Source organism: Antrostomus carolinensis, unplaced genomic scaffold, assembly GCF_000700745.2.
Source record: "Antrostomus carolinensis isolate BGI_N321 unplaced genomic scaffold, ASM70074v2 scaffold14075, whole genome shotgun sequence".
Taxonomy (NCBI): Eukaryota; Metazoa; Chordata; class Aves; order Caprimulgiformes; family Caprimulgidae; genus Antrostomus; species Antrostomus carolinensis.
This window is the reverse complement of record NW_010317184.1, coordinates 12,449-34,702: the sequence shown is the minus strand read 5'-3', so window position 1 is coordinate 34,702 and position 22,254 is coordinate 12,449. Positions and strand designations below refer to the sequence as shown.

The following is a 22,254-nucleotide window of genomic DNA, read 5'->3' as shown; positions in this document are numbered from 1 at the left end:
AGTAATAATGTAGAAAAAATTAAACAACTTCAGTGAACCAATATCCCCAAACAACATTCCTTAGTATTTTTAATGAAGTACCAAAAAAGAAAGATAACAGCTACTCATATGCCTTCAAGAGGAATATATATAACAGCTAACCTCTTCAATGACACAAGTTTTATTGAGAAATTCCTATCTCAATTCAGGCAAAAGAATTCCATTTATAAAGCTACTCAAAAAACACAAACAATTTAAGAACAACTCAACTAATAAATTTTCATCTTTTTTGCACTTTGGACACATGGAAGGCTAGCAGTTGAAAACGAATCAAATGTTAAGACAGGTAAAATGAGGGCTGGTAGTACACAAAAGAAACGCTTCAATACTGTTGAAAATTGTTTAAGACAAAGTTACTATTTTTTTTTTCAATATCAAGAGAATCTCAAACATGTTTTAGCCTGCACTGAATTTTAATCTGAGATACCTTCATACACAAAAAACTTATTATTATTTGTGAGTGTTCACCTCACTTTATTTAATGGAAACATCACACTAACTACCAAGAACAAAGAAGGGAAAAAAAAGAAAAAAACAAAACAAAAAAAAATCCTCTTTCTCAAGGTAAATTTTTGCTATAAAATTAACCAGGTGGGCTTACTCAGGATGCAGCTATGGACTTCTATACCACTTCAGTATGTTTTACAATTTTCTTGCTATTCTAGGTTCAGAAAGACGTATACATTCATGCTTTTTGGCTTCTTTCAGCTGGCAAGTTCTACTTGCAACATCTAAATACATCAGAAACAGCAGGTCTTAAAACTATGGATGACTTTGGCCAAAAGGAAAATTAGTAACAGAACGGTCTTACCAGGATCTATACACTTGATGAAATATATCAGCTTATAAATGTAAGGTCTTGAAACACCAAAATATCAGTATATGAAAACTGTACTTCAAAACCACAATTTTGGGGTTGCTTGGGGTAGAATTCTTGTCTAAATGAAACTATAAAAGCTAGATTTACCTTTATTCTCACTTACAAGCAAACAAAGTCAGGATTAAGCTACTACTTCACAGTCCCTTCAGTCTGTAGTTTCTTGATCACTTTAAGGCAGAATAAACCAGTCAAAATAATTGATCCTGTCCTCTGTACAAACCCCAGCCGCCCATGTGCACCCCCTTACTAGCACGAGTTTTCATTCAGTCACACAGTGAACTGAATTGAGAAATTGATCCATGTTCAATTAATCAAGGGAAAAAAAACCTTCCTAGGGAGATGCATTCAGAATTGTCTTCACTGCTTCCTGATTCATCTCCCAAGAGAAGTGAAAATAAGGCAAAGCCACATTTCAGGACCTTTCAGCATGACATTGGCCATGCTGCTCCATGGAACCAGAACCAGACCTGCCTGAAACAAAATGCTTCATGTTTGTTATTGGTACTGGAGGCAAAGCTATCAGACTTTGGGATCAATGGGACATCCATTCAGAAAACCACTTCTGTGGAAACTGTTTCAGGTATGTTACCTGGAATACAGGTGGCTGAACTGATTGAGGCTGTCACTTTAGTGGTTAACGTTAGAGAAAGACTGATTCATGCAGTACCAAATACACCTTCACAGACAACCCCCTCTTGTGTTAAGAGATGGCTTCCGAACATCTGGATTGTTTAGACATGCAATACAGTGATACAGTTGGCCCTTGATACACAGGAGTAGCCAACACATTCTGCCTGTGTGCCAGTAGTCCAAAATCAGTTTGAAGCTGTAAAACCAGTAAGACTATGGACTTAGACAGGACTTAAAACCGGTAAGACAGGACTTAGGACAGAGCAGCTGTCAGCTTTGCTGGACTGCTCACACTCAAAAGCCATGTAATACAAGCTAGAAGTAGTCATGAAAAAGCACAGCAAGGCATATTCAGAAACACAAGACAGCAAGCCTCTAAAATGTACAGGAAGACCTTCACTCTCTGGACAGCAAGCCCTGGCAGTAATTAAAACTTGAGTGACTTCAAGTAAACTTCAGGGTTTTCACTGTGGTTTGAGGAGTCTGACAATTTACTACAAACCTAAGAAGTTGAGCAACTTTACAGCAAGTTATAAAGAGGTTGATGCTGTTCTGGCATGACAGATTTCAAGAACTAACTATTTGCAGAATTTAAAACATCAGTCGTGTTGTATCTGTAAGGGATTAGTTGTGCTGGCAAACCATGTAAAGTACAAAACCACAGAACTGCCAACAGTCCTCCTTCCCACAAACTAAAGATTGTTTCTGCAAGACAAATGGATGCTAACATAAAAATAAGCATTCTGAGATGAACAGAACTAAAATCCGTGCTCCTTACATATCGAATTACGTAAGAAGCTGATCCTGAGCTTCAGAGAAAGCCCACATGGAACTCACAAGGGTAGATATTTTGCATCCAAGATACTTCAGAGAGGAAAGAGCCTTGTTTTTAAATCCCTTCAATCTTCCAAAGCAGCTTATATGAATCACAACATTAAAGTGGTCAATGAGGGCTTAGTCAAGCTCCCCCAGGAGACAAAGAAAAAGAGGGGGCAGACTAGGGTATTCACTTTTTCCACCATGTCTAAAGGGAATGCAGGATAAGGAGTGGACAAGCCCTCTAAGTCCCCAGACTAAGCTTGAGTAAATACACACATAAGAGTGAAAAACTGAATATGGACAGGCACACAAAAGATGAAAGAAAAATCATAACTATCTTACAATATATTCATTAATAGAAATGCTAAGTCAATCCCTTTGAGGCTTTAGGACAGCAAGATGGTATTTCCAATTTAGTCAAGTCTGTAATACACATTTATTTTTCAATAAGGGTCCTCCTGGACAACTCATGCATTTTTCAGATGCCAGTCCAGAGACAGATTGGGACCCATGTCAGGCCAGAAGGACGCAGACTATTTCTACATGTTTCTACATGTGGGGAGGAATCTCCCTGTTACAGAGCAGCCTATCACTTAGTAAAAGCACAAGGTGTGAGATCAATTACCCTCAGGATGAGAGCACTATAAAGAGGGGCCTCATGCTAAATATGTTTTCACTTGGGTTTTTAAAATTATTTTCCTGAAAATTTAAGTACTATTTACATTTTGTACTTTTGCAATGACTGCATGCTGTTAGTTTTTAAAAATCCTTTAATTAAAAAAATATTATAACAATCAGTCTATGGTTAAGACTAAGGCTGAGCAAAACGGTTACTCATGACTCAATTTCTAAGGAACAGGTCCTTATCAACATTTTTGAGGATCAGTCATAACATGTCCTCTGCTTTCAAATTTTAAACTATGAATGGATTTTTTTCCTGTATAATTACACAACTCCAATCTGTTTATTTAAGTTTTTTGCATATACACAAAAAATATGTCTAAGAATTGCACTGCAACAAAGCAGAGTCTACCTACACAGAGCTTTTGTAATCTTAAATTCTTGTGAATTCAAGGACTGAGACTTTAATACGACTGTCACAATGAAGCCACCAAAAGGTCACACATTAACTTTCAGTTTTCTAAAGACTGGAGAAAGATTAGTCAATGTATGAAGTCTGAAATAAGCCTTTTAAAAAAAAATATTACCAGTTTTTCAAACTCATCTGACTTGCATCTGAATTTTCACTGTGAAAGCAGGGTCAAACTAGAACACTAGTTTTTGCCTAACAGTCTCCTCTCCAACATCAGGACCGAGCTCATAAATGGAAGATATTGACCCTGTTTCCTCGTAGCTATACTAACGCTGGTATGGAAAAAGATTACTATACATTTCTTGAACACCACTCTTTAAAAAGAACAATATTTGAAGTGTCAGCTTCTTCAGAGACAATAGAGTTGGGTAACAGCCATCATGAAACCCTGGCAAGCTAAGCAAGATGCAGATCACCTGCTTTGGTGCCTATGTTAGTCACTGCAGAGCTTGAAAGGCAAGACAGCCTAGGTTCCAGATCACAAGGTCTAGGCCTCCTGGGCAAACAGTCAACAACATGACACATACTGGTTTTATTTTTAATGGAAGCTATATATCACTGGTGAGAAAAATATTAACAGTAGAAAGTACAAGTAGAAGTTACTCAAGTACAACGGAGAAAGTTGTTTACCATCAAAAAGTACAATTTAATTTGAAAAGTAACTCATCTAAATTCAAACCTTGTAATTTTCCTAAGTACATTTCATGTTCTGTATAATTCAGCTGCTACCTGTATTATAGCATTGTGTTAGCAAAAAGAATATTTTCCCCTTACCTCTCTGCCAGACTTTGCTGGAATATGCCCTTGAGTCTCCCTTAATTTGCGTGCATTCTCAAGTTCTGCTTGAAGTTCTGAAGCCAACTCCTTCAAAGAAAGTGGTAGTACTCCATTAGTTTAACCATTTTAAACTTTTAGAGACCTTTATATCAGAATTAACTACTCATTCAATTTCTTCCTGTTTTGATTTTTTTTTTTACTTTTATGACACAAAAGACTAAAGAAAACATGTTAATATAGTTCACACAATTCTTTAATGAAGATAAAGAAGAGGCATGGTGGTGTTGGGTTGACAGTTGGACTTGATCTTAGAGGTCTTTTCCAACCTTAATGATTCTATGAAAATTTTTAAAAATGTTCAGAACAGAGGTATCTAAAGTATAGACACATATATTTTCATAAAAAACAGAAAAATTATGCTTAAATATTATTCAATTATACTAATAAATTATTTGTGTAGCTAAACATAGATGTCACTTAATGTAATGGAAACTAAATAAGGAAGCCTGAACACATCAAATGTGTAACCTTTCCAGGCTACGGTACATATCCTTTTATTTATTTTTTTCATATATACATACATACACATACATGCACTCAGTGGATCTAAGGAAATATCTCTCATCCATTTTTGCTGTGCACTTTCACATCTCTCTACAGCACATGTCCAACTTTGGCACCCATGACCTTACTTTGGGTATTAAAAATGGACAAGAGGTGGAAAGTGAGAACTGTTCACAGTCTCGTGTAAATTGTATTTGATGCTCCTACCCTCCCATCCATCTCTTTATTAAATAAATAAAAGCATTTTAGAATATCTTGTTTTACTAAGAATTGCCAGGTGACCACCTATTAACCTCTAAGAAATACAATCATTTATACTCTGATCACTTTGGCAGTTTCATTGACTGGACTCCAACCATCAAGCCTATAATTGTCGCCCCAAAATTAAGTTGTGTGATCAACACCAAGCAGCAAGTCAGTAACAAAAATAGATTCAGAATTCATTTGTCCCACATGGTCAACGTTGAGCTCCAGCCACCAGGACATGTTGTTACATAACCATCTGTTCTGGTGTGTGGGGATGAACTTATTTAAATAAGCTGCATTTGCAATCTCATCAGAGAAAGTCCCTGAAAAAATATTTAAAGAGCAACAAGGAAAAGATTAGTTATTTTATTATTTATTCTGTGATTGTTGGTTTGTTGTTTCGGCTTTGTTTGTTGTTTTGGGTCAGATATTGACTTTTGCTACATGTTAAAAAATTAACAGATATTGACTTCTGCTACATGATAGAAAAATAAAAGAATCACAATCTCCCCACAGGATATCTGTAAATTTTTATTCAAATTACCCTTACTCAGTTACTGTCAGGTTGAAAAGAAAAAACCCATGCTTGTGCCCAAACTTTTTATTTGGACAATGCTATTGAATTTGAGCAGTAGGAAAAATTTTAATTTTTTTGTTTCTCTCCCTGAGACTCTTTGGAAAACTTTCCCCTCCCCAGTACTTTATAGCAAGTAGTGTACAGATAGCTTCAATCATTTTCCCCTGTAGGAAATTTCAGCAATACTTCCTTAAGAGCAGCTATTCAGAGCAAGCATTTGGAAAACATAGTTTAAAAGCTAACAGACTGTGACTTTGTTATAACTGAAACTTCCAGGCTGTACTACTTAATGCAATTAATTCACTATAGCCATACTTAATTTAATTTAAAAAATATATATATTTCCAGAGTTTAGTGTTCCAAAAGAGTGACACGCTTGATCCTTCAGGCTGCTGTCTGAAACAAGCCTCCTAAACCAACATTAAAGATGCAGCTGCTTATCTCAGCTCCATGGACCCAGTCTCACTCAGTGCAGACATTTTGCCCTGACCAGAAAGCATTACATGGTTGTTCTCACTGCAGAGCTGGATGCAACAGCCTATGCAGTTCCCTTCAGTTTTATATTTCCATGTCATAGTGAGTAAGGACGCTTAGACAGCAGAGCTACAGACCACAAGCATCTGCCTGTGACAAAGCTGACAAAATAACAAAAGATCCAGATGCTGTCTACCTTGTAACACAGACTGGGAGCTTTGTGATTTTCACCTGCATCCTGCTTAACAAAAAGACATTAAATCCTATAAAAAACGTCAGAGAACTGGTTTTGGATATGCTGCCTAGCCTACAAAACCCAGGGTCCTGAATCCTCTACGCTAGCCTATGAATCATTGCATCTAAAGCCGAAGTTACCATAAAAGCAGTATCCTTAAATCCTACCTGATCAAACTTTGCAGGACCTCATTTGCTTGAACCAATACCTTTTTTTTTTTTAAAAAACAACTAAATCACTATGAGCTTTAAAGAAAAACTGCAGTAAATCATGACAATTTTTCAAAGACATTACCATGTCTCCCATGAGTTCTGCTTTCACAATCCTTGCTCCCAGTCTGTTCATCTCCTCTTCACTAAGGATCCGAGGTGGCTCATCATTTGATGTATGGCTGTAAAATACCAGCAGTAGTAACCTCAGAAAAACAATGTAATATTCACCTATGTAATTAAGTATTATGTGCCTACTCTACTGGTACATGTGCTCCGATTGTCAAAATAATTGATAACAAGATATTATAACAATATATTTGTAGTCAGAAGTTACCAAGGACTCTGAAATCAAAAAGCCTCAATAACATTTTTATGAGGTATGTTTCCCTTTTACTTTTGACATCAATTAAAATGAAAAGCACTATCTATGAACACTTTCTCAGCTTGAAAAAACAGTCAAGAGCCAGGAGGTGTTATAAGCAGGAAAAAAAGCAAGGAAAAGAGGACCTGAAAAAGTAATTTAAACCCACTCTGTAACAGTCCTTCCTGGCCTTGGTCATGCTTTTACTTCCCAGCTCCAGCAAAATCACCCATCCCCAACTGTTCTCCTGTACATTGAGTGGCCTTCCATCTCTTGAAAACTACTTATATGCCCATACTTACCTGCTCACAGTACAATGTTTGCTGCTAAAGACGTTATGGCTGACATGGTAGAGTTTCCATGGAAAATTAACTATTACCATTTTTAAAATATGAAGTCTCACTAGAGAAGCTACCACTAGTAATAAATAGTATTGTATCTTAATTTTAATGTTAAAATGTCAGTGTATGAATTCTTATGATAATAAATAAGGTCTCTAAGAATTACTGCAAAGAAGCATCAAACAAGTTTGGCTCTTTTTCCTCTAATTCTAGGTAAGACTAAAACCAACTAACTCTGAAAGTAAAATATCTAACACAAAACAGACATAAGAATACAGTTATTACATTGGGCCCTTCTATTAACAGAGAGAAAGGGAATTCGCTCACTATCAATATGGCTTAACCCATGTAGGATTTGAAGAATGGGAGAACTTCGAAGATGGTATCACCTTTAGCTGCCTGATCTCCCTAGCCCTGAGGAAATTACAGAACCTACTTCTACGTGTTTTGAAGATGCTCAATCCAAAATCCAAAAACTCAGTAGAAACAGTAACTTCATCTGAAACAGAACCTTCAAAGATTAAGTTCTCACTTCTCCTTAATCTATATTTTTCAAAATAAAGCAGACTATTTCAGTAAAGGAAGCAAGAGATATTTATTATTTCATACATGGCTTTTTTAACCCGTGTTAGTGCTTGAATCATCATCTGAACATTTTGAAACTAGAGCGTTTGCTTTTTATCATGTCCCAAATTAAATCCTGAAGCAGTTGCATTACTAAGTGTGATTTTCAGCAAACGCTAGCTGGACGGACCTTTCCTCTGGGGAGATCCCTTGGATATCCAATCAGTACTTTTAATTAACCTGTGTCATAACTGTCCAAAACACTTTGATTTATAGGCTAAAGAAACTCTCTCTATGTTTTAGAAGGGATAAAACTTAAAAGGTACATTGTCAGCATGAGAGATAAGGAATGAAACCAGTAACACATATTAATTCAAGCCTTCATGTCAATGAATATTTATCTTTTGTGACTGACTGACTGAAAGAGTACATGTATTACAAGACTTGAAACTTCAGAAAGAAGAAAGTAGCAGCACGTAAATTACTGCCAACAGATAACCACTCCACGTATCCAAAATGTTTGTTAAATGTTAAGTGTTATCCACATATCCAAACCTGAAATGTTCCAAGACCCAGAATTTTCTACAAAATTCTACAAAAAAAGACAATTCCCACTGAAGGAAACAGGAAGACAGGTCACACAGTATCTCAAACACACAGAAGCTTAGGAGTTAAGAGTCAGCTTAAAAGAACTTGGAAATAAATAAGTCAATAAGTAGAAGCTATATGGTTTTCCAGGCCTAAAATACTTTACTAATAAATCAGCTCAGTAATTGCATTGGCTAAGAAACAGAATTAAAATATCAAAGAAGATACACAATTGGGTTTAATAGCAGTAAAACAGAAAACATATGCAAAAGGGAATATCAACTAAATAGTTTCTAAGATTAGTTCTCTTCTATGAGGAAAATAATTCTCTTTCTATCATAATAATTGAATTACTTGAACTTGAATAAGCAAACCACTTCCATATACATACTTAATGGAAGAGTTTCCCAATATCTGCAGCTCTGTCCAGTTATAATTAGCATTGTACTTACTACATGTGGTAACCAAAAGCTAAAAGGCACAGCTTTTGTACTTGCAACAACAACAACAAAAAGTTATTCACCATTATTCAACAAAAAAACAAACAAACAAACAAACAAAAATAAGACTGTAAACGAGTACTTGAAGATAGCAATAATGAGGCAATGGTATCACTAACTTTTACTCAAAAATCACATGCTTTACTGGGATGGAGTTATGTTCTTCCTAGCAGCCCATATGGTGCAACGCTTTGGACTTAACTGGTGACAAGGTTGATAACGCACCAATGTTTTGGCTGTTGCTGAACAGTGCTTACACTGCCTCAAGGTTTTCTCTGTTTCCCACTCTACACCCCCAGCAAGTAGCCTGGGGTGGGCAGGAGGCTGGGAGGGGACCCAGCCAGGACAGCTGACCTGAACTGGCCAAAGAGCTACTCCATGCCACCTAACACTGTGCACAGCAACAACAGCTGGGGAGTGCTGTCTTTCCAAAGTAGCTGCTGCTCAGAGGCTTGTTAGGCATCAGTCTGCCCATGGGAGGTGGTGAGTGACTGACTGCCTTTGCACCACTTCTTGTTGTCTCTTTCCTCCAGTTATTAAACTGTCTTTATCCAATACATGAGTTTTTCCTCCCTTTTGCTCTTCTGATTCCCTCTGTAGGAAAAGGAATGAGTGAGCAGTTGGGTACACAGTTGCTTGATGGGGTCAATCCGCCACACAAGCAAAGCAAAACACAGCTCCCCCCATCCCTGCTAAAATAAAAAATAAATAAATCAATCAAATAAGAATGTGGTGCAGGGTCTTCACACGGTGTTGTTCACTCAAGTCTCTGTGTTCTTGATGACCACCAAAACTCTCACATTGTTTACAGTTCACTCAACGGATGCCAGAACTCCTATTTGCCATCAGCTGTACAACAGAGCTGTTAGATTTTGTTTTCTCCTTGCGTAGAAAACAAAACTGAGAAAGAAGGTAGACTTACTAAAGTATTGTATGTCATTGACACAGATTATTTGCTGTTAATCAGTGAAATATTGGGGGGTTTTTTCAGAAAGTGCATTATATCTAAGATGAAAGATAAGACTAACCATGCACAATTGTGCCTCTTTATACATGCAAAAAAAAAACCTTCACAACAGGGTGGGGTTTTTCCAGACATACACTTCTGAGTGTGTATTTTCGTTTTCAGAGTCTTCTCCTGAACTGCAGTGCAGACGCACTCTCCCACCTCACCACAGCATCCTTCCTTACGTGAATACCTAAGCAAACCAATGCACTACCCAAGGCAGGCAGAAAACTGGATTGTACAGATCTTGTACCTGAACAAAGTCATGAACAAACCAGGACTCAAGAGCTGAGGAATTCTCATAGGCTCCAGCTCAGACACACCATGAATCATTCTAATCCGAAGTTTACAAAGTGCATTAAAGTGGCAAACCCCAGGCACTTCAGGGCAATAACTAGAAAATAGTAATATCTAGAATATTGGGTAATATCTAGAAAAAGGAAGAGGATTGCTAAATTCTAATGTCTAATAATGTCTCGTACATCACAGGTTTAATACTACAAGATCTCTTTTTCAGAGTAATTGAAACAACTATAAAGATATATTTCTCATTTTCCAGCAAAACGACATCTAGACAAATACTAAAATAAACAATAAAACAAGACATGACAAACACTTATGAGTGGGATTTCCCATAGTGCATACAAACTACTCATGTCAGAATCAGAAACCACTCCTGCCATGATGTATATTCAAACTTATGCTTTTAAAAATAAATAAATAAATAAATTAGATTAAGTGAACAGCATGCAAACCTTTTATCTTCCTGCTATCAAATAAAATGTAAATTTTATTGGCCTCCATCAAACTAGAAAATATAGCAAGTGAAATCTGGAAAAAAATACCCAACCTGTACAATATAAAGAATTGTGTAGACAGCTGCCTGCTTCTGGTTTGTCATGCAGTACCCATTTAATGTACAATTTTTCTTTGCAAATACACAGCGAGGTATCTGCAAGTACTAAACGTAGGAATAGTTATAAATAAAATACATGTTTTTAAGGTATTGTCTTGTTATTAGAATCCAACAATAAACACTAAAAGTAAATTCATAATCTCACTATAAGAAGTTTTTTCTGCAAATAACTGACATAAGCGTGTAAGAAAAAGAATTACACTTGGTCATACTTCAAACGCTGTTTCCAACTAAATCATATCACCCTTATTACATATTCTGACCAAGAATACTTACTTGTCTAGCTTTCCCAAGCAATTAAACACCACCATCCTGATTCTATTTCAGTTTTTAATCTGCGTTTTCTAACATTTCAAGTTTGTCTTTTATAAATTCAGTAACAGTTAAGATATTTTTGCCTAAGAGGCCAATTTTACTGCAGTGTGAACTAACATTAGAAGTAGAAAATAACATATCAACAGTAATTCTCAAATATACTGAGGAGTCAGGACAAGCAGGGGGTGTTCATTACTGCTACAGTGGTCTGCTCTAGCTGCCCTTAGCTAGAAGGCTAGCCTCCTCCTACCTAAAGACATCTGATGTGATCAGATCTAACACTGTCACAAAGAAGACAGAGTTTCTGGCATACTTTGCCATGGAAAAAACAGCAAATAAAAGACAAGCCAAGATGTTTGTAAAATACCTAGAACACGATGTTCTACTGTCAGATAACGCTTGTTTCTTCTCAGAGACATCACTTGGGTACTTCTCTTTTTCATCATTTGAAGTTCTATCCCAACTACTGTCATCAATTTGTTCCCTAGTACCTGATGATTTTTGATCAGACATTAATTTCACATTGTTCTCTTCTGTGTGTGTTTCAGTCCACAGTGCAGTATCCTCACTAGGCTTTTGGAAACGGCTGCTCAAAGAGCTATGAACTGGCAATTTGGAAGAGAAGGGTTGTGGCTTGTAGTCTCTAGGTGCACTGTAAGGGGGTAAATCATCTTCAGAGGGTTTCAGAAATTTGTGTTTTATGTTGCTCAGAGATGAACTCTTTTCCTGACTTCGTTTTTCATCAGAGTGTTTTTCTGCTTTGGAGCTGTAGCCTCTCAACACTGAGTCCGTGCTACTGTGTCCACGTTCTCGGTCTTCTTTTGCCATATCTCTCTTGTAACCTTTGTCTTCTTGTGCCCATGCCTTGCCATACTTCTCCCTAGTATGGCCCCCAAACATGTTCCTGTTTCTATCATCTTCATCCCGTGTCTCCTTTTTCATATGCTGTTCTTTCTTCTCTTTCTTACTTTCTGAATAGTCAGTTTTCTTCCATCTTCCACTTCTACAATAATTTTCCTTCCTGGATGCAACCTTTTCAGCTTCTTCTAATCGTGACTGAAATATCTCCATTGACTATAAGAAAGAATAAAAAAAGTCATACTGTTTTTAAGATCATGGGGCATTGTGAAGCTCCCTGCAAAGTATTACAAGAAAGGCACCGTTCTGTGAAAATGAGTCACTGAGCAAAGGGCAAGGCAAGAGCCATGGAGTGGAAAGGAAGGCCAGTACAAAAAAAGGGAACTTCTAGCCTTGTGTCTAAGATGCTCTGTTGGGAAGGCTTTCTGATCCTTTCTCTTGGACTATTTCTAACTTTCATCCCGTGGCTCTAAAGCAAAGTGCTGAAGCACCCCTGGGAACAAGGACCAGAGCCTCAGAACCATCTCCTCCTGGCAATCTGGAGATTAAGGGCTTGAGCTAGGGAGAAAGGCCTCCTCTTTCTTACTCATGAACTTTGCATTTGTGCTCACAAGAAGTTCAGCTTCTATAGAACCAATGGACGTTCCCACTAAACCATTTTACAATCTAGTTAAACTCTTAAAAACACAGGAGAGAGAGTTCAAAATCTTTAGCTTGAAACAGGCTTTGAACCCCTGTTTCTGGCTTTCTGGACAAATGCTCTATCCATAAGGCAATTATGCAAAATGTGGACTGTTCCCCTTCCCTCTTTTGAGCTGAATTAAGAGCCACCAATTCCTTTTTTTTTTTTTTTCCTGAAAACATTACATACTGAAGCAAATGAGGCAGGGATCTCTTTAAATCACTATCCTGTACCTCAGCAGCCAAAGTGGTTCATGCTGTTTGAACTCTAGTTTCTTGAAAAAGATTCTTAAAAATAATATTCTTTGCAATCACTGGCACTGAATAATTTCTACCAGCGCTGACCATGCTGGTTACACCACTCGGGAATGACTACAATTCTGTTCAAAGACAATAGGATGAAGTTACACTGTCTTATCCAGGATTTCCACAACCAAACTAACCTAATCAAAAATCCCACAGAAAACTCAAGTGTAACACTATGGCCAAGATTTAACACCTCACCTTTGACCAATGCTTTTAAAGACAGTAATATAATAAGTAGGAGGGCAGGCTTTAAAGAATTAATATTGTTAGGCAGATTGATCTATTAAAAATAAATTTTGAAGATTTTAAACCCTTCAGAAGCAAGCAGCTTTCTCAATAAATCTGGACTGAGCAGATCACAAGTGACCAGAAGATTCATATTTGGTAAAATTTGACACAGCTCTCCAAACTATCTTGGCATTATTATTAACCACAATGTACATTATCTGCTACATGCGGGAGAACAAAATACATTTTCTAGTACACATCATAATTTTGGAAGCATTCAGGTACTTGGCAACTGGGATAATTTGAACCTCCTGATGTAGAAGATTAGTACTTTAAATTTGCTATAGGACCCCATATATTAAAAAATATTTAACAAAAGCTGGGTAGCTTTAACTTTTCATCAGTTGAGAGAAGCTTCAGAGGCTGTTTTTTCCTGCTTCTTTTCCTATGTCTTACACCACACACCAAGTATTTCTGCTTTTAAATGAAAGTAACTTTTTTCCAAGCATCTATTAGTATGAAAAAAAAATTAATTAAAAGATCCTTACCCCGTATCTCTCGGCTACGATTTCCTCAAAATTCCGTTTCTCTCTCTCAGCCTGCTCCTTCATCCTTTGGTATGATTTTCGTAACCAACTTAATCCAGCATCTTCTACCACTGTAACTGAAGTAGAAAACAATGAGATGTCATAGTTTTATCTCTCAGTCCTTATTCCCATTTAACCTTAGTCTGTATGTGAGGTTAAAACTTCACCTAAACTTTATGTAAAAATTAAAGGGATGCAAAAGAAAAATAGAAATAATACAATAATACAATTACATGTTTTAATAAGTTAATGCTGGATATACCTCAGTAATACCACTGATTCAATTTAAGCTTCTCCATTATATCATAGAACACAACAAGCAGTTTCCAAGACGGGAGTCCCATATGAGAAGTTATGGGGGCTTTTATGAAATTAAAGACCCTTCTTACTGTTTCCACTTTCTGGGTCCATTCTTTGGCACACCCCTTATATACAAACAAGTGCATTCCCTTTCTCAGAAAATTAATGAGTAACCCATTGCTTTCCATTTGAGAAGGTAGCAGAGGTCTTAACACTCAGGATGTGTACCCACTGATACCTGTCAACTCTTACAGACAGCTGATCTCTGTGACTCCTAAGAGCATGCATGAGGCTCATGGACTGACTGTCCACAGGGAAAGGCTCACAAAGAGAAAAGCTATGGACCCTGCTGTTCCCTGCTGTCAGAATACAAGCACCCTTCTTATCACATAATAAACATTTCATGACATTATGAAAAACGCTTTTCTAATTGCTCTTGCTGGAAACAGGCAGGATAACTCCAGGGTACAGAAGGAAGTGAAAAGGTTACAGAAATAATATTTTTGACAAACTGCATCTGTAATGTACTTCATTTTAATGTGACTCAGACTTCTGTGATTGAATATTTTAAAACTATAATGTGTGTAATGGAATGGAAGGAACCAAATGAGATGACAACAATTTATCTTGTCTTGGTTAAATCATGCTTTCCTTTAATTAGTTCAAAATGGAGAATTTATGTAAAGATATTGAAGGTCAAACCACTCAAGATTAAAAACCAGTGACGAAAAATTCTTCAAAACAACATACTATGATATTATCTCCATATTCACGACTGAATTTTCATCCAAATTTTACTTTATTACATGTTATTCATAATCCCTTTATATCAACATTAGTAGTAACTTGTTAGCAACACAGAAACCAGAGACTGGAGACAGAAATTTAAGATTATTACTAAAAGTTGCTGTTTACCTTTCTTAACCAAAGCTGCTTCATCCTTCTCTGGTGGCAAACCTGTACCACCGTCCTTCCAATAGGGATTGAGTTCTCTCTCAGACAGCATGGCCTAAAGCAGAAATAATTTCAATGTGCGCACAGATGTGGTTTCTATTTTCTTTAATATTTAATAAATTTTGTGTGACTTGTGTGGGAATACAACAGCTTACTTACACCTTGTGCTATCTAAAGACAGGTAAAAAAACCCATAACTTTCCATCCTGAGTCAAAGCTCTCAAACGTTTGCTTAGTTGGCAGCCTTATTACACAGAAGCACTTTTACTGGCTGACTTCATTGCCAGTGTAGCAGTAATAGCCGTGCTTCAGACACAAGTACATGTTATGGGGGCTCTTCATTTTACCTCAAGTTACTGCTTTTCACTCTCAAACTAGATCACTTATTATTCTGTCAACTGACCTCTCTGGAAGCAGACAAGGAAGTCCACTGGAGAAAAGGGTTGACTAGGCATTCCAGCACTGACAAAATTTTTAATTTGCCTATTTTACATCATCAACTCATCACCACCACTGGCATGCTGTATGCATCCGCTGGACTCATTGTTTTGGGGATCAAAGAAAGGACAGACATTCTGGTGTAGAAAACACAAAAGGATCAATCTGCATGGAGGGCAAGTGGTTGGGTGAGAGAGTCTATAAAAATCGTGTTCTTCTAGGATTAAGAATACATAAAAATTGTCATTAATCATACAATACATGCTGACATTACAGAGATTTAAGATCTCCACATTAAATGGTCCTTCAACAGTTCAGAAAAAATGTTGAGCAAAAAATTATGTGGGGACAAAACAAAAAGATTAATCCCTTCTCAAAAGACAATAACCAAAGTGTCACATACTACACGAGGACAGCACTCCATGTCAGTATGGTTCCTAGCCATGCTCCTTTCACACACACCATGGGGGGGGCAGCCAGACCAACCGTCTGTCACGGTTATTAAGTAAAACATCTTACCAACAAAACTGGCTGTATCCTTACCGAGGAGATAGGTTAAAGGCTTTTCTCTACAAGATAACCCTTCCCATACCAAACAGAACACAACTGATCAATTTCATTAAAATCACTATCACACAACACATCAGGCATTAGTTTAAAACAGTACAGACTTACATATTTGAACCAATTCATTGGTTCATTCATCTCACAAAATTTAGTAAGATGCAGAAGAAAGCCGACACATTCATTTCTCCTACCTGCTCAAGTTCTTGAGCTTTCTGCCGTTCCAGTGTTTTTTCTTTCTGTCTTTCATCCCTGACAGCTGCTAGTGACGTGGTTTTCAATGACATAAAGTCTAAATTCATCCATTCTTCTCTCTTTAAAATAAACACAAAGAATCAGTGTTGGTATTTCCAACAAAAACATGGCTTAGGTACAAATCAAACCAGTGCAACTGCTGACAAATATTACTTACAAATATGATTTTAAGAAGCCCAATCTTTATTTAATATTCCCTTACACAAATAAACTTCATAAATGTCTTTCTATAATTTGAAATACATCTTCACAATGTATTTAAGACACTAGTAAACATGCAAACCATATAAACTGCTTATTATTTGCTTAAATGAACACTGTACATCTAAACCAATTTCTTTTCATCTTGTTAATTCTGACTCCATGACCTCTTACATCTCCTCCAGCATATACTAGATCTGCAATTACTAACTGAGCATAGTTCATACCTCAGATATCTAGGCACTAACTGCACCCTCAAATTAAACAGTTACACATCTACTTTCTGTGAATTGTACGCACAATAACAGGTAGAAAACTGCATTTACAAAACCTAAGCCAGACCAAGGACATTTTAAAAATGAGGACCACTCTCTAAAGAAAAGCAGCATATAAAAAGCCTAGATATACCTACTACCTTTATACACACAAAATCTGAAGCCTCAAGTGGTGGACACACATTACAAATGACTACTCTACAAGAACAAGTATTTGGAACACTTCTGTGGATAGTACAGCAACACAATGAGAAGATTACACCTATCTTGAAATAAGCCCTTGCAGAAGAGTCTCCATATCATCAGTAGGGTTCAAGTCTGAGTTGTCAGTCTGAATAGATGCAACATGTCACACCTTCTCCATTATTTAAAAATTATGTTAGGCAACACACCAGAGTTTCAGGGGTGAAACACAACATTCCACTTCTCAGATCTCCTCTAAGAAAGAGCAGAAACTGAAAAATAATTGATCTTCAATCCATGCAATAGTATCTATGCCCACATTACCAAGCAACGTGGATCAAAAGAAGTGGATGTTCATGGGACCTCCAGAGGTCATCTGGTTCAACCTCCCTGTTCAAGCAGGGCCACCTACAGCCCATTTGACTGAAATTACTCCATTTTCCTGCTTATGGGACACAGAATTCATCTAGGAAGACCAAAAGAAGCACTCATTCCATAAATATTGTGGCTGAAAAGTTCTAAAGTTTCTTCTATCTGTTTAAGCACCACAGAAGCTAAAATTCATTCAACTGCAAAACAGCCATTGAAATGATGCAGAAAGAACATGGCTAGTCAAGATCTTTAAGCTGACCTCTTCAAGAAAATCAAGCTAAGCTGCTAGAGTCTCAAAACATGATGAAAGGAATCAGGCAAGTTAAATATTAAGCAACTATTAGGTAGAGAAGCCTCCTGATGAATGAAATGTTAACATTTACCTAGCTAAACAAAGATACTTGTCTGTAAAATAGGTTTTGTTCACCTCATTGCAAAAGAGTTGTCAAGAAACCTAAGTACATTTCACATTTGGTCATGCTGAATTTACTTCTGGAGTAGCTATCAGACCGCTCACCTGCAGGGAGGGTTCTTTCACAGCATCTGATTGCTGGTTGACCTTCCAAGCCTTTTCTGTGTTATCTGACTGTGACACGTTTGACTCAACCCATTCAACTGAAGAATCCTAAAAACAGAGTTTAATGTAAATAATAACACCATAACATATCATTATATGTTAATAAAATGCAATACTTACCAAGTATAATAATCAAAATTGATGCTGATTGCTGAGCATTACTAATGTAATACTGTTTATCATTTTAAATTACTGACAATAAAAACAGATACTGATAATAAAAACAGATACTGATAATAAAAACAGAATACTGATATTCCCACAGGAGACTGTTCCTTCATGACCAAAACATTCCAGTACACTTCATGAGCACATCACAGTTATGTAACACTAGTTCATACTGGCCAGCAGGTCAAGGTAAGTGATTCTCCCCCATCTACTCTGCTCTCATCAGACTGCACCTGGAGTACTGCGCCCAGTTCTGGAGTCCCCAACAAAAAAAGGACACAGACCTACTCCAGAGGAGGTCATGAGGATGATCCAAGGGCTGGAGCACCTCTCCTACGAGAACAGGCTGAGAGAGTTGGGGCTGTTCAGCCTGTAGAAGAGAAGGCTCCAGGGAGACCTTACTGCGGCCTTTCAGTACCTGAAGGGGCTACAGGAAGGCTGGGGAGGGACTTTGGACAAGGGCAGGTAGTGACAGAGCAAGGGGAAATGGCTTTAAACTGGAAGAGGGTAGGTTTAGATGAGATATTAGGAAGAAATTCTTTCTTGTGAGGGTGGTCAGACACTGGAACAGGTTGCCCAAGGAAGTTGTGGATGCCCCCTCCCTGGAAGTGTTTAAGGCCAGGCTGGATGAGGCTTTGAGCAACCTGATCTAGTGGAAGGTGTCCCTGCTGATGGCAGCGGGGTGGGAACTAGAAGATCTTCAACCCAAATCATTCTATGTTTCTATGATACTGACAGTTTATTACCATAACACTGCTAAAGTTAAAACTGTAAGAATAAAAACACAACCAAAATCAGCTGGGTTTATGGCATTACAAAAAAACAAATTAAAAAAAAAAATCTAAATTCATTACTAAGTGTTCCATTTAAAAAGTAAAATCAGTAACACAGTACAATATAAAGCACTGTACATGCTATCTCCTCCTATTTTCATATCTAACTTCCTGCACTGGCAGAGTGTACTGAGATTTTACATTTGAAGCAAATAGGACTCCATTGAACGGAGTTTCTTTGCTATTTACATGAATCTGCCATGGGAATAACAGACTTCAGATCAAAGGTACCATCCAGAACTGTGCTGTGTCCTGGGACTCACTGTTGTGATCTGAGGGGTTTTGATGACTCCCATGGGATACATGGGACATTTGTGGCTTAGGTGACTTCCCACACTGAAAAGCACAGTTCACTTCTGATCTCAGTCCCTGGAAAATAGTTCTCATAATACTATCCGTTCCCTTACTCAATAAAGGAGACTCTCTGTAAAGAGAGAAAAATAAAGTAAAACAAAATAAAATCACACTGCTACCTGACTTGCACCAAAATGCTGGGAGGACGTTTCACACAACATGGGCAGAAAGCAGCACTCAGATTTCTAACGCAGTCTCTGTCCAGTTTGCCAGAGTGCCCCTCAGTGTGAAGGCATCTGATTATAGATTCGAATGCACAAGTTTGAGACTTCCTTCAGACCCATGTACAACTCATTTTGTTGGGAGTTTCCATGGTTGAACATCCATGGAAAAAGGCAGCAGTGACTCATGCTTAAAACCAAAATCAAGTATTTGCAGTGTTAGACACATCATTCTACCATATACCACTGACTACAGGGAACTTATGAATTTTTCCACTCTCTCCTAGAATGACAATTTTTGTAATTTCTCTCTGCTGAAAAACTATAAATCCCTTAATTCCTAATAAGTGAATTCAATATTACAAAAATCATAAGCACTCAAATAACAGCATCTTTTAAATGTCTTAAATACTCAGTATATTTAAGAAGACAAACTTTGCCGCGGTTTTTCCCAACAGAAAATGGTAAGAATGAGTCTTAATTTTACTAACCATGTGTACCTAGAGAGACTAAAATGGTGCAGGTTTTAAAAATGTCATTTGAAATATTTTAAAGTTTCTTACTTACCGAAGAACTATCAAGTAAGTCATCCTTCTTCTCAGATTTTTGTTTCTTATTTTTCTTTTTTTCTTTCTTAGCTTTTTTTGAATGCTTATCCTTTTTCTTTTTTTTCTGCACAGAATGTTCCTACAAGTAAACATTTGTAAGTGAGATCCAGTAAACCAAATCACCCACTTAAAAGAAAAACAGTCACAATCTACTTACCAAACCACACTGAGAAAGGTAAAAAACACATAGCTGGACATAGCTACATTTTACTTCTACTGCCCTCTCTCTGTTCTACTGGGGGCCAGGGATGCCTCAGATCCATAATCAACTTTTCTTCCTCCTCTTAATATCTTTTTTCACTGGAACTAAGGCACTGTAACTATACATTGAATATTTTCTATATCATATTTATTTTGGTCAAATTTATTTCCTCAGGAAGCACTGCATCATCCATACACATCTGTACTTTGTTGAAATATCTGCACAGGTTTCTACACCAAAAGAATGTGATATTCAGAGGTTCCATTAAGGCTCCTCCTGTGAATGGCCACAAACAGGACTTCTACAAAGCCTTGGATCCTCCAGATTTCTTCCCATGGGACTATTCTTGTCTGGCAGTTCTTGCTCTTCAGCATTTGTTAGAAATTAAAGCTGGAGCTGAATGACAGTAATGTTTCCCCTTTGTGAGTAAAAAATTATTTCAACTTTAAAAAAGCTAAATATTGAAGCATAAAGAATTCAGAAATTGGGAGGTTTTTAAAGATCATCTTAAAGCCCTCAGAGCCTTCTGTTCATACAAACATACTGTAAAGCTAACAACATAATTCAATGATTTACAGTTCTGTCACCTTTTCCAGTTGTTCCAGGCGTTCGTTCACATCACCAAGCATCCATGTATCTTCACCTCGTAGATGCTTTAGCAACTTGTGCCTCTGCTCCTTTTCATAACTAATTTTGGCCTAAGACAAAGAGAAAAGAAAAATAACCAGGCAGAGTTCTTAGCATTTACTTACAGATGCACCTTTATAAGCCACGCTGACACAACCATGTTGAGAACTGTGCTTGCGAACTTTTCCTTTTAGAGGACTGAAATAAAAATACTTGTTCATTCCATGCTAAAGGGGAATTTCAGCTAAAATACACTATGCACTCTCCTTCCTCCAGCCACAGCTTCGCAGGTCCTCTAGCACTGCTTTCGTCCTGTCACCCTGAATAAGAGTGACGCAAAGACATTCAGCTTCCACTCTTCATTCTGAAAAATTCCTGTTCTCACAACCTTCATGAACTGCATACGATACGATATGGTGAACTTCTGGGTAAAAAATTCTCTGGGCAATTACTCTATTGCCAAGCACAGCTCATTATATGTTCATCTGAGAAGTTAGCAACCCTATCTTCGTGCACATTCAACTGTGAAAATACCTCAGCCAGGTGTAAAATTTGGAACTGCAGAAGTCCATGCTCTCAAGTAGTATACAAGTATATAAGGATTAGCATTTTGGGCTGCAAAATGTTCTTCCCTTTCTGGTTATGGAGATAAAACAAGAAATACTTTTACTACTACTCCTGAAAAAATAACAATCACTGTAGACAGTTTCAGTTCCTGAAAAGGATTTTTATAAACTACACCAATAAAATAATGACCTTTTCAGCTTCTGAAGTTCCCTCTATTACTTTCAGCAAAAACATGACTTTCACAAACAAGTTTTCTTAAATATAACTCTTTATCCCAAAGTGCAATATATCACCACACCTGATTAAACAGGAGGAAAGTTATTTTATATTATTACAACCCTAATTTTGTGTGAGATAAGTCTTGCAAGTTTGAGCTTGCTTTTATTTTTTTGTTTGTAGGGTTGGGGTTTTTTTAAATAACTAAAGTCAAAAAGTCAAAGCAAAAACTAAAGGTAGAGTTTGGTTTTCACCCTGAAACACCAAGTTTTACCAAAGTGCTTTCAACCATAAGCCAAGAGATCGCATACAAGTTTAAAAAAGGACAATATTTAAAAAAAAAAATCTCAGGAGATTAGACAATCAGTTGAAGTCTTTCCTCCTCACCAGCTATTAGTTCCCTGGAACAAACCCTAGATACAAGCTTGTGCACTGCACAAGACAGTAACCTCCCTCCCACAGGCCAGTTTCTCTTTTCTGATACAGCCAAGAAGGAAATCTGCAGCTTTTGTACTGATAGAAAGTAAGGCATGCAGGAGTGTGACCAGCACGCTGTAAGGGTTCAATGAACAGAAATACATGCTAAAAAATAATATTAAAAG

At 37.2% G+C, this 22,254-nt stretch overlaps 1 protein-coding gene across 1 annotated transcript; it reads right to left on the bottom strand.

Annotated features, from left to right (window-relative positions):
- Positions 1–4,235: 4,235 nt before the first annotated feature.
- LOC104525363 (CWF19-like protein 2) lies at positions 4,236–20,940 on the bottom strand (the record flags this gene model as incomplete). Its single annotated transcript, XM_010168498.2, has 9 exons — positions 4,236–4,325; positions 6,629–6,725; positions 11,505–12,211; positions 13,759–13,874; positions 15,013–15,106; positions 16,248–16,367; positions 17,857–17,964; positions 20,000–20,119; positions 20,830–20,940. Coding segments are annotated over 9 exons (1,563 nt in total), but the record flags the coding sequence as incomplete, so codon positions are not given.
- Positions 20,941–22,254: the final 1,314 nt, after the last annotated feature.